General features: G+C 41.6%; 1 protein-coding gene across 1 annotated transcript; it reads left to right on the top strand.

Annotated features, from left to right (window-relative positions):
* Positions 1–2,160: 2,160 nt before the first annotated feature.
* On the top strand, positions 2,161–10,034 carry atxn1l (ataxin 1-like). Its single transcript, XM_053321168.1, has 4 exons — positions 2,161–2,339; positions 4,198–4,485; positions 4,549–5,453; positions 7,168–10,034. Exons 2-4 carry the CDS (start codon positions 4,320–4,322, stop codon positions 8,629–8,631), a joined length of 2,535 nt encoding a protein of 844 aa, XP_053177143.1. The 5' UTR covers positions 2,161–2,339; positions 4,198–4,319; the 3' UTR covers positions 8,632–10,034.
* The last annotated feature ends 2,413 nt before the right edge of the window (positions 10,035–12,447 follow it).

The following is a 12,447-nucleotide window of genomic DNA, read 5'->3' on the forward strand; positions in this document are numbered from 1 at the left end:
TCTGTTCTTTTTGAGTATGTCTCATGCCATGAGAGATGGAACTGCTGTTGATCCTCTCCACAGCTCTCCTGATAAATATTGGTGAAGTTATTTAAAGTCACTGAGGTATCGAAGTAAGTTTATGCTGGATGGTTACCCCACAGTTTAGTCTTTAGCCTTGGCTAGAGGAATCAACTTTCTCAAAATCAAACACCTAACTAGTTTAACGATATGCCAATAAATCTCTAAGTCTAACGAGGACTTTCCACAATACTATACATAAAATGAGTGATCATAACAGGCAAGATACACCAATGATTAATATTTTCATCTAATTTATTTAATTCGATCTGAATATTTGCACATTTGAAAGTGATATTTTAACGGTATGAACAGGAGGAAGGGAAGAAAACCTCTTTTAGTGTTCATTGGACTGATTGTAGACTTGAAGAATTGTGAATCTGGCCTTAAATCTTGAACCCTGTTCCAAAATGTAGTTTTAAGACCTTTTATCATTTTAATTTATTTTGTGCTTAGATATATCAAATTGTAGCTGAGGAATAGAGAAAACCTGGGTCCAGGAACTCTTATTCCTGTTAAAAAGGCATTGTGAGTATTTCCTTTGTCTTGTAAGTGGATGTAACTGTGACTCAGCTGTAGTACATTGTTCCTTGGTTGCAATACAGAAAACTGTTGAACAAGTTAAATAAAAAATCAGTTGTAATGACTAGATTAAAACTGGGGCATTGTGGTTTTAAGAATGACTCTTTGTCAAAGACCTGGGAGCATTTGGATAATCAGTTTAGTCTCTGTACACTTTACTCAACCTTGCTGGATAAGTGGAGTAAGATGGAGAAACGGTTGTAATATCTGCACAGCGGATTAAACAACTAAAACATAAAAACTGTCAAAAAGCAACAACCAATGTATAACTGTAGAGGGCAGCACGCTTCAAGTCTGCCTAACCAACAGAAAGAGAAGAAGACTTGGAGCACGTGATGGACCTTGTTTTATTTCAACTTTAGTGGGTTTAATAAATAAGGAGGCATAACCATATATATGTATGTGTATGTAAGGAGGTACATTAATGTGATCAAACTGCCAGGGGGATCACAAACAACATGAGAAATAGAAAGAAAAATAAAACTACAAGAAAATTAATACAATTTTTTTTAAAAGAATAACAAGTAAATACATCAAATAAATAAAACAGAACAGTTAAATAAAGACTTATAATATTTTACTAATAAGGAGTGTATTTGAGAGTCTGTAGGCACTGCTCACACTCTATGATTTTTTGCATTTTGCATTATGTATGATAATCATAATGTACATTTAAATCAATTGAAATGCTCCAGGAGCGTATTGTTTGTTATGGACAGTATGATATACCATGTGGTCTACCTTTGACTCTTGATTGAATAGGGGAAAAAAGACAATATGTTTAAAGCCTGGGTCTTGATTGTGATTTTGGAAAAGCCCCACAGATGTCTATACAGAGCATGAGCATTACTGTAAACATGCCTGTGTAAACAAGCCATGTGTGCTTGGTTTATCTATATAACATATGACTGCTTATCTTAGATTAGATCTTTTTATCTACAGTTGGGAATGCTATAAATTAGTTATACTGAAAATGAGATGATCTTGTTAGTGTAACAGAGGAGCAGTGTGCTGTTAAAACGAGTAATGTGTAGTAAAGTTCTACTTTAGTATAGAACAGGTTCCAAAAATGAGGAAATACTAAATCTTTTAGCACATCAGTACCATAGAATTATAAGTATCAGGATTAGAGACAGCTGTGTCTATTCTGAGAAAAGAACCACACCAAATAGCCTCTTTTGTGGAAGAAGAAATATCTTATACATCTGATATTATAACTCTTTCTCCTCGTAGCATTGCTACTTTTTTTCTTGAAATATTATGACTTTATTCTCATAATCTAAAATATTTTTTCTCGTGACCCTAATTTCTCTCATTCTTTATGTAGTATTTAAAAGCCCAAACATGTTTATACAGTAAATAAATCTACCGTTAATGAGCACAGAAGCCTAAAATAAACGATGCACAGTTTCAGTCTGCAGAGACAAATGAAAAATGAACACAATGAAAAGAAGAAGAAAAAACACAGGAAATTGAATCAACTCGGTGACGTCATTGTTGAGCGCCTGTGCTGGCCTTCGGAGTGGGCTCGACTCCTGAGCCTTGATTTCTCCACTTGTCCCCTCAGCATATCAACTTTTTTTTCATTTATTTTTATAAAGCAGAGCCTCTCCGCGATGACATTTGGAGGTATGTCCACAGAAGCAGACACCGCGGAGGCATCTGTTGCAGACATTTCACGCGTTGCCATGGTAGATGTGAGTCAGTCCATCCAGCTAACAGCGTTAGCCAAGTAGCTAACTAGTCTGAAGCTTTGGGAGATGTCCAGTGATACAGTATAGCTATATATATATTCAACAAATATGCTTCACATAGCATTTCCAATTGTTTTAGCATGTCATCTACATTTATTATGAGTGTACGAAGTGTCATGCTGTCATTTATTTCTGTTTTGCGGGTAAATAGTGATTGTAAGTAGCTAACTTTAGCTAAGTCACCCACTAGCTTACGGTAAACAGTACATGAAGTGAAGAGTAACGCTGGTCGGCGGGGATTTCTAGCTTGTAACTCTATTTATAAGACAGGAGTCGCTTTGTTGGTGTAGAGGAGACGTCTGCAGAGAGAAGTAGGCTTTCTGACTTTACGGTTAACTTCGCTGAGAGAAACCAGGAAGCCTCTCAAGTCAGGATCAGGGACTATATATAAATAAAAAAAGCAGATGTTCCAGGTTGAATCCAGGACAAATGAGTTAACCTGCTTTTTTTTAAACAAACTGTTGTGATCCAGCTGGGCTTGTACAATCTCAACTTGCTGTCTGTGTAGATGTGGAGTGATAGCTGGATTGTTTTCTATTGGGCCACAGTTGATGTATTTAACCAAAAGTCTAATAGTGAGGATGTTCTGGAAAATGTTTAGTCTGCCCATGAGGTGCTCTATTTGTCTCTATTTGTGGATGTTTGTGTGGTTCAATGTGATCAAAATGTAGTGCTTAACTTTAAAAAAAGGGCCATTCAATCACCTTATGTTTAATTTGTTATGTGTAAAATGTTTACTGAAATTCAACCCTGCCAAACATGTGGATCGTTACACTGTAGGGTTGAAAAGGGTGCATGTAGTTGGTGTGAATGTGAGCTTATGACCAGTGTTTGAGAAGTGCATGTTGTTTTAACCCCTTTGACCCCACTGCCCTGTTTGTAGGCCAGTCATTTAAATGTATGTGATATTATGCAGGAAAGTGTTGTTTAAATTATAGATGGGATGGGGCTGAATTTTGGGGGAAAGTGTGTAAAATGATGAAGTTATGTAGAAAACTTCTATCTGATGTGATGGTATTAGCTATAAAAAATGCGATCTTGGGTTTGAATATTTCACTCAGCATAAACATCAAACCACGATAATCAGCTGATACTGAATACATATTTTACTGTTTAAGACTCTTTAAGACAACTTAAGGAGACATAAAACTGGGATGTTAAGCAATTGAGGAGTGTCAGGGAATCACACGTGATGGTGACTCATTTGATGACAAACGTATCCCTGCACAAGTGCTTCTGCCATATTTGGTGTGGTGCATAACTGCTCTTTTTACATTACTACAAAAATCCAAAATGACTAAATAAATCACATTCAATTCAATAAATCAGTACTGTAAAAAATATACACTACTGTATGAAGTGCTTTCTATTTAACATTTATAGACTTAAACTGGCAAAAAGCTGATAAAGCTGTTCTAGGTTCAAACAGGTTCAGTAATTGAAGAGAATGACAAATTCACCCATTTGATATGTCGAATTGCGGGTGAAGTTAGTATTGATCCAGTCTTTAGGTAGCAGCAGTGCTACAGTCGTACCTGGCTGGCTGGTGACTGAGCTCTCTGCCCTTTTCTGTCTGTACAGAGACAGATCAGTGTGGCTGCAGCTTTCCATCTGTGGTTCAGCATAGACTCACACAATCTGTCAGGGACCGTAAATAATTCTCTTACAAGCCTGAAAGTAAAGATTTTGTTATTTTGTTGTCGGATATACATTAATCTGGTCAGGCCTTAAGTGATGCATTGATATGTAAACCTGAAAAAGATTTGAGTTGTATTTATCAAGCCTCTCTGTTTTTTTGCAGGTAAATCTGCAGATGAAGTCAGCCAGGTGATTTCAGAACTGTTTCCTGTGCGGGCGAACTGGCTTGCAAGTTTCAGTTCCTGTGCAGTGCAGTAAAGCTACTCGCCTGGTCAGAGGATCACAATGAAACCAGCTCAGGAGCGCAACCAGGAGTGCCTACCTCCTAAGAAGAGGGATCTCCCAGTTAGTAACAGTAGTGGTGCTGGAGGGACAGGCGGAGGTGGGGCTTCAGGAGGAGGAGGAGGAGGAGGAGGAGGAGGAGGAGGTGGTGGCAGTGGAGGCATTGGAGGCATTGGAGGCATTGGAGGCAGTGGAGGCAGCGGCAGTGGTGCTGGTAGTGGTATTGGAGAAGATGAAGTGGTTTCCATCCAGAACTCTGTGTGCAACAGTGACTCTCAGGGAGGGACCCCATCTGGAGAATGGCTCCGACCTCAGCCAGGGCTTCATTATGGAGCTGATAGTTCTGATGGCATGCCAGCAGTGCCAGTTGACCAGTACAGTATGCTTTATAAAGTAGCTCTTCCGTCTGTTACCTACTCGCCTACCAGTCTTCACCCAGTGTTAAGCCACATCTCTCCAGCCTACACTGTACACTCTCCTCTCTTGCAGCATCCAGGCCTCCCATATCCTCCTCTTGGTTATGCCCAGATCCCTCATTCCTCTCTTCAGTTTGTTAGCTCCCCTTATGCAGCAGTACCCTACGCTCTGCCCCCTGGCTTTGTCCCAGGCTCATTAATCTCTCCCTCAGGCACCATCCCTCAGCCCCATGCAGTGTCCCACCTCGTTCCCTACCCATCCGTCATACAGGAAGGGGTTGTTTCCCCACCTCCCCCGGCCCAGGTAGCTGCTCATACCTTTGCCAAAGTCGCAGCATCCGGCAGTGTCCCGCTGATGTTGCCTTCAGAGCAAGCTGCCCAGCAGCACCTTGGTACTGTAGGGGTCCTACCTGCAACAGAGCTCAGCTCTCGAGGGATGCCAGTCTTCTACCACCCTCAGGGCACCAGGGCTGCCACTGCCACCAGAGACCCACATAGTGTCCATCAGGAGAATGAACCAGAAATGAATGGTGGGGATAAAGAGCAGGGAGCCAGGGAGGTTGTGCCAGACTCAGCCTACACTGCTAGAAATGCACGTCTGCAGCAGGTAGCACCCAGCTCTGCAGCACAGGAGCACAACCAGGACAGAAGTCTGCAGAGCCGCAGGTTGGAAGAGAGGAGCTCACCTGGCCAACGCAGCACTCCAGACAGCGACCTGGAAGTAAGACGCACTGTTTGCCTCCTCTTGTGAATAATGTTTTCTTGTTAATCTTGAGTTTTTCCAGTTTTTATCTGAAGGTGGTAGTAGAAATGTCTGTGTAAATGCAAGACCCTTTCCATGTTAAGGAATTAGGAATGACCTGGTTAGCACAGCTGTCATGAACTGGCTCAAAGTTCAGACAAACCAAGGAGGAGAACCAACATTTAAGTTAAACAAAACCAAAGTAATTTATTAAAGTAACTTATTTACATAAATTAATCAAAACTATGTACTAAATCTGTAGAATCAGTGATGTCTGGAAGTGCATGGATGTGAGAATATGTTGTGTGCTAGAAATCAACCAAATTAAGCAAACTAAGAAAAAGGGTTCTGCTGCTGGTAGAGAAAGAAATAGTCATCACACAGCTCATTTTAACATGAAGAAACCTGATTTCTGACTGTCTAAAAGTGCACATATTTGCCTGAAAACAACTTTGATAGATTATCAGTATGGCAAGCAAGAGAATGAACTAAAGGCAGCATTTCTGGAAACGGGCTCATGTGTTGGAAAGAATAAAATATTTCAAGAGACAGAACTTGGTAACATACAAAACTTCTCACATCCTTTTCTTCCAGGATTTCAGGATGAGAAGGTCTAATCTGAGTTGACTGTACATTATTAGTGCATACAAATGTAGTCACAGTATTAGAGAGTATTACAGATTTTACTGTGTTTTTTTATACTCACTCATTTCTATAGAAATGTATTTAGCTTAGATATTTTATTTTTTTTTTTTGCAAATTTCCCCATTGTTGGACTAATAAAGGAATATCTTATCTTATCTTACAATGCAGGTAATTTAGAATCTACTTCCTGTATTGTGTGCTATGTTAATTGGTCAATCACTCACAGCTATAGAATTGCAACCTTGTGCCAAATCTGTGGTCTCATGGACATTTGTTGCACACAGTGAAGCACCACATACCTCTAATGTGTGCTTCTGTCCAGGGAAAGAAGTAGATGATTCCTAAAAATTCTTAAAAATAAAAAGGCACTGTTGGTTGGCTGGTACCTCTGACTAACTAATCACTCAAAGTAACACCTTGCCATTTGATTTTGACATTATTAAAAAAAATAAGCAAATGTGGCTAAAGGCATATATATGTGTGTGATATATATACAGTCAAGCCCAAAATTATTCATACCCCTTTTGGACATGCCACTTTTTGTTCAAATATAAATAAAAGCTGACTGAAATATTTTTTTTACCACAATGATGCCTTTTGTACATCGTCTTTTTATCTTCTTGGAGACGCCTGTGTCACTTCCGGTCAAAAAACAACTTGCTGGTTGAATAAAAGTAACTTTAAGTCAAAATTTGCCAGGGGTATGAATAATTTCGGGCTTGACTGTATATATGTGTGTGTGTGTGTGTGTGTGTGTGTGTGTGTATATATAATTATTATATGAAACATATAAAATGCATATATTAGATTACATTATAATCAGAAATTATGTGTTGGAGTGTGTGAGTTGAATAAGTGATGATATAATTTAATATGAATTCTATTTATTTAATTTACTGAGCTCTGCAGATATTTCATACTTGCATACTGTGACTCAGGCTCCTGTGGGAGTGCATTTGGATGTCTTGTTGGAAATTGTGTCACAACCAAGTTTTGAATTGGACATTTCAGTGACATTAAACACACTTTTTCTTTAATCAACTTGCAGGTGCAGCAGGTGGTTGGCCGTTTGGCGTTCTCTGGCCAAGGCAGCAGCATGGGGAGAAAAGAGGTCTCCTTTGCTCCCTTGAACCTCTCTCAGGGTGCCCAGAGAGCCAGAGATGTCCATGGAGAGAACACAGGGGTCATTTCTGGCCGCACTGCGTACACAGCCCAACCTGTGAGTTACAGTGACCCCAGAGTGACGAGTCTCCAGCAGCAAACAGGGCAGCCAGGCCATGCTGTCATGCTAGCCAATGGGCAACCAGTCCTTATTCCCCTGGGGTATCATCCACAGCATCAGCCCCAACCACCACAGCAACACTACCCAGGACAGGCTAATGATGCCTCAGCCAGCCATGCCTCTACCGCCATGGCCTCCTCAAACCCCAGCTTTAAAGCCTCTGATCCTTCAGCCAGAGTGTGCCTCTCTGAACGGGCTGTGGGCGAGCCGGCCACAGCTCAGCAGCAGCAGCAGCAGCTTTCTCAGCAGCCACCTGTCCAGCCTACAGCAGATGCGACTCAGGCCTTAGCTTCGAGCCTCGTTCCTGCCTCGGCTCCCTGCAGCCCATCGCACTTCATGAAGGGTGCCATTATTCAGTTGGCAACTGGGGAACTGAAGCGTGTGGAGGACCTGCAGACTCAGGACTTTGTACGGAGTGCTGAGGTGAGTGGGGGGCTCAAAATTGACTCCAGCATGGTGGTGGACATCCGTGCCAGTCAGCAGAGACCAGGTCTTGTGTCACTTCACTTTACTGTTGGGGAGCAGCAGAGCAAAGTGACCATTGATGTGCCCCCGGAGCATCCCTTTTTTGTGTTTGGCCAGGGCTGGTCATCTTGCAGCCCGGATCGCACGGCTCAGCTCTACGGCCTGGCCTGCCATCACCTGCAAGTAGGAGACGTGTGTGTGTCCATCACCCTGCAGCAGCAGCTTCAGCCACAGCAGCAGAAACAACCGCAGCACCATCATTCACAACAGCAACAGCAGAACCTGTCCAGGACTTTGAGCAAAACCAATGCTACATCAGGACCTGGTCACCAGCTCATGGGGCCACCTGCCCCTCAGCAGTCACGGCCTCAATCTCACTTCAGGATAGACCGCAATCACAGAGAAAGACAGAGGGAGGGGGATAAAGATATGGTTGATAAGGAGGAAGCCACACACTTGGGGGTTGTTGGGCACACTGAGCCGCCCATCAGGCCAAGTAGGACCTCAGCAGAGCATCCCAGGAGTCAGAGCAGTTACCACTTGCACACAGAGGGCTCCGCTTTTACAGGAGCAGGAATGGGAGCAATGCAGGCTGCACTAGGTGCTTCTCAGAGGCGCTGGTCCTCACCTGGCCTCCAAAGATACAGTATGAAGGGAGACGAAGGGCAGCGCCCTCAGATAAGCACCTCCGGCCACACAAGGCCCTCGTTCATTCCCCACGAGGTCAAACTGTCCATTGAGGGGCGCTCTAATGCAGGGAAGTAGCATCACAATTGGTAGCAACTGTAGAAGAGACTGCCACGAGTAAAAATGAGTCTGACAAGGAGAGAAAGAGGAAAAAAAGAGTGTGAATGTAGCCTCAGAATGTTTGAGATTTTGCACACCTAACAAAAAAAATACAAGATCTTTGTTGTACCTGGTGAGAAGTTATGGTTTTGGTTTCACTCAGCCAAATGATAAGAGCCTGCGGTTTCCCAGCCAGCCGAAGTCTGACAGGGACATGAGAAGCTGAGTAGAAAGTATGTAGCTGATGAAATGCCTACCATAGTCCTTACACACTGCATTTCTCTTCCTCCCTCCCTCCTTTGTCACCACTTCCTCATATTCACGCTTGGAGGTCACCATCTCCTTCAGAATACTCTTGCTTCCTTTTTGACCAACATGAACTACGAAAGAATGTGTTTGTAACGCAGTGAAGCTACCAACTCTGCAGGTTCTGAATACTGAAAAGATTACAGCCAATGACCTTTTATCTCCATTCCTAGATCCTGTTTCCTTCTAAAGCATTTACCCAAAAAAGAGTGAGTTTGCTGACATCAGCAGCTCCTGCGGTGATGTTGACAGTGTTGATGCCAACTGTCAGTATATGTTACATTATTCTTCTTTGGCAGGAGTCTAAAACCTCTGCTGTCAGCAGAAATATTCTCTCCCTTCCTTGCTTTTCAGAAGGCGGGTCTGCAAAGAGTTGGATCCTCTCTCAGGCCAAGCGTGCCCTGTCCCACTTGTCTTACAATCGAAAAATAGTGAAATCAATCAATCTCTATCCAGCAATCGATTTTCACTCCAAAAATAGTTTGCATTCATCATTAAACACTGTCACGCCCTCTGGTTTGGGCTGACGTAACTAATACGTGTGTTTTTTGCATTAATGCCACAAATTGGAATCATGCTTTGTTCTCTATGAATGTTAGATCTTGCATTCCAGTATCATCAGTGAGAAAATTCATCAGTTAGTGTTGAAATTCTTCATTTAGAGAATTATTTCCCATTCCCAGCGACACCCTCCCTCCTCCTCACTATACCTCAAAGCTTTCCAGACCAGACTGGTAACTTCTAAATGCAATTTTGAAGCGGCGTAATTAATGGAGGAAGCACTGGCTGGTCATCACCAAAGCCACCTGTGGGAACGAACATCCTGTCACATCACTGACTGCAAGACACTTTAGCTTAAACCCGGGACACCGGGCTGGAAAGGCCTTGTAGTTTGAAAGAAACCCTGCGTGTGAGTGAATCATCCATGAGGTGTTCTCTTTGTCCTCAACCTGAGTTACTGTTTGCTCAGTTACCAAATTGAAGCAATAGTTCTTTTCACAGCTCGCGGCTCTTCTGCTCTCCACAAAGAATTTTTCTTTTTAATCTCTACATTCAAATTGTGAGATCTCTTTTAACCCCGACTTTTAAAGGTGATGCACAGTTTTGTCTTCATTTTCATTAATTCTTCAGTAGTCCAAACAAGCAAAGCATGTCTTTGACAAATTACCCCCAAAAAATGTTGTAAACCGCTTCTTTTGTTTGATTCTCCATCTCACTGATGATATTATTATCTTGTATGGATTTACTCAAGTGCATCTCCAAGAGAGGCTTGACTGTAAGTTGTGAACATTATCAAGTTTTCTTCTATGTTGTCTTTTGTTTTGACTTATTCCAGTACAGTACGGTCCTTCGCTGTCGTGCTAGGATATACTTTATCCAACGCATCTTATGATTGTCTTGTGTTGCACAAATGTCACTCTGATTTCACACTGACCTTGTAATAGGAATCACAGTACAGTAGATGTGTTTTTTTTATGAAGGGAATATGTTTGAAGTATTGTTGTTGGTGTTTTGTGGTGAGAGCGGTAAAAAAAAACTGACTTGCATTTTTAACTCTGTTTACAAATTAGCCAAGATGAATGCTGCAGTTTCCTTGTGGTGACCAAAAGGGTGAAATAGAAAATAAGTGCAATTAGATCACATAAAATCATTCAGAGGTTTATAATCAGACTGCATACCATGCACAGACATTCCCGTTTTGAAAAGTGTGAATCACACAGTACCAGTTAGCTTTTCCTTACCTCTGACAAAAAAACATTTGATCACCTTAGAATAGTTCATACATTTTTTTTCTCATAACTCCTTTCATGCATGTGCTCAGGCATACATCTAAGAATTTGCTACTTGCATTGTTGTCAGTTTTGTGTCCAACTAATGTGCTGGTGTCAATACTTGCAGACTTTTGAGCTAGCTTGTCTATCAGCCCCCAGTCACTGTTAGAAATGATGTCTTCTGACCACTGAGGGTTCTGCTTCCAGTGCTACACAGAAGCAAACGTAATAGATTAATTTCATACACACTCACCTCTCCAACGCTTCCTGGTGGTCCTTTTGAGTACACAACCTTATGCTCTTTCCTTAAGTTGAGGGGCATGAGAGAAATATCCCACAGGAGTGACCTGAACAGAGCCGAGTAAACTCATCCACTGGTACTGTTTTTATGAGATTCCCATTCAGAAAATAGTTTTATTATAGTTTGAGAACACACATCACAAGGTCACCACATTTTTTTTCACACTGTAAGCAATACACATAATACCTGAAAACATTTCATTATTTGGCGTTTTCTATGCAGTAAACTCAGTATTGTAAATGTCATTGTCTTAAGTAGACCTCTCTGAAGCAGCAGGGCAGGTTGGCTGATGCAGTCTTTTTACGCTAATGTCTGGTTATAGGACCTTTGCTTTATTCTTTTAGTGATACAAACCAGTATTTTGCTCTACTACTTTCTTTTTTTTGCCCAATGGTTCCCATCTTCCCCTTCCCCTTTAAGTCACAGTAAACTCTTATTGTCTTCTTACAATGCCACACAGCTGGAGTTAAACCTCTTAAAACGAGTGTTGCTCCCATTTCTGTTTATCCAGCATTGTATTTGGCACTATTACCAAGCCACTTCAACATTGTATTTTAGGTCAGGATGCATTTGGTGGGTTTTGGAGCAGTGCAGGCAGCACCACCTGTGACTTTACCTCCTGTTAATTCTTGCATCAAGGCCATCCTGCGCCATCACAAGCCTTCAAGCAGGAGAGCTCTACTCATACCAAGATGTCCGGCGGATTTTACTCACATCACTTGATAGTCTGTTGCTGTAATTGCACTAAATGCCCTTCTTTACAGTGTTTAAAACTGTTGGTAAACTGAAGAGTTTCAAAATTGTAAAGCACACAAAATCATGGAGAAATCACAAGTTGTGTGTTTCTGTAGATAGATGTTTTGGGGTTTTCTTTTGTACAGATAGCTTTGATGATGCTTGTCGATAATGCCTTAAATTCTGCTTTGTACAATGTGTGTTGACATAATGGAATAATGCTTCTGGTAGACTCTGTGTTCCCTTTTCAGACTGTGCAAGAGCAAATCACAAATGTCCAGCCTTGACACTCTTGTCATGCTTACAACCTGAAATGAATATTTAGATGTCTCAAAGGGTGACAATGAATTCCCTTTTGGCCCCAGACGGTTCAACCATGAAATCTGCAACTTTAATTGTGCGTGCGTGCACGTGTGTGTGTGTGTGTGTGTGTGTGATCTATTCCGTTACAGTTCTGAATGCACTCTTAACATTTAATTCCTGTTTTTTTTCCATGTGTGGGAGTGAAGTAAATGTAAGCACTTCTTACAAGACAATGCCAAATGTCAGCAACAGACGGCAATCCATCAACTCCACACACACAGACACACACACACATCTGTTATTTTTACTATTGTTGCACAGGATGCATAGAATAAACGGTGTATTGTGCTTCACCCCACACAACAACAGGTGGGTTAG

Source organism: Scomber japonicus, chromosome 1, assembly GCF_027409825.1.
Source record: "Scomber japonicus isolate fScoJap1 chromosome 1, fScoJap1.pri, whole genome shotgun sequence".
Lineage (NCBI taxonomy): Eukaryota > Metazoa > Chordata > Actinopteri > Scombriformes > Scombridae > Scomber > Scomber japonicus.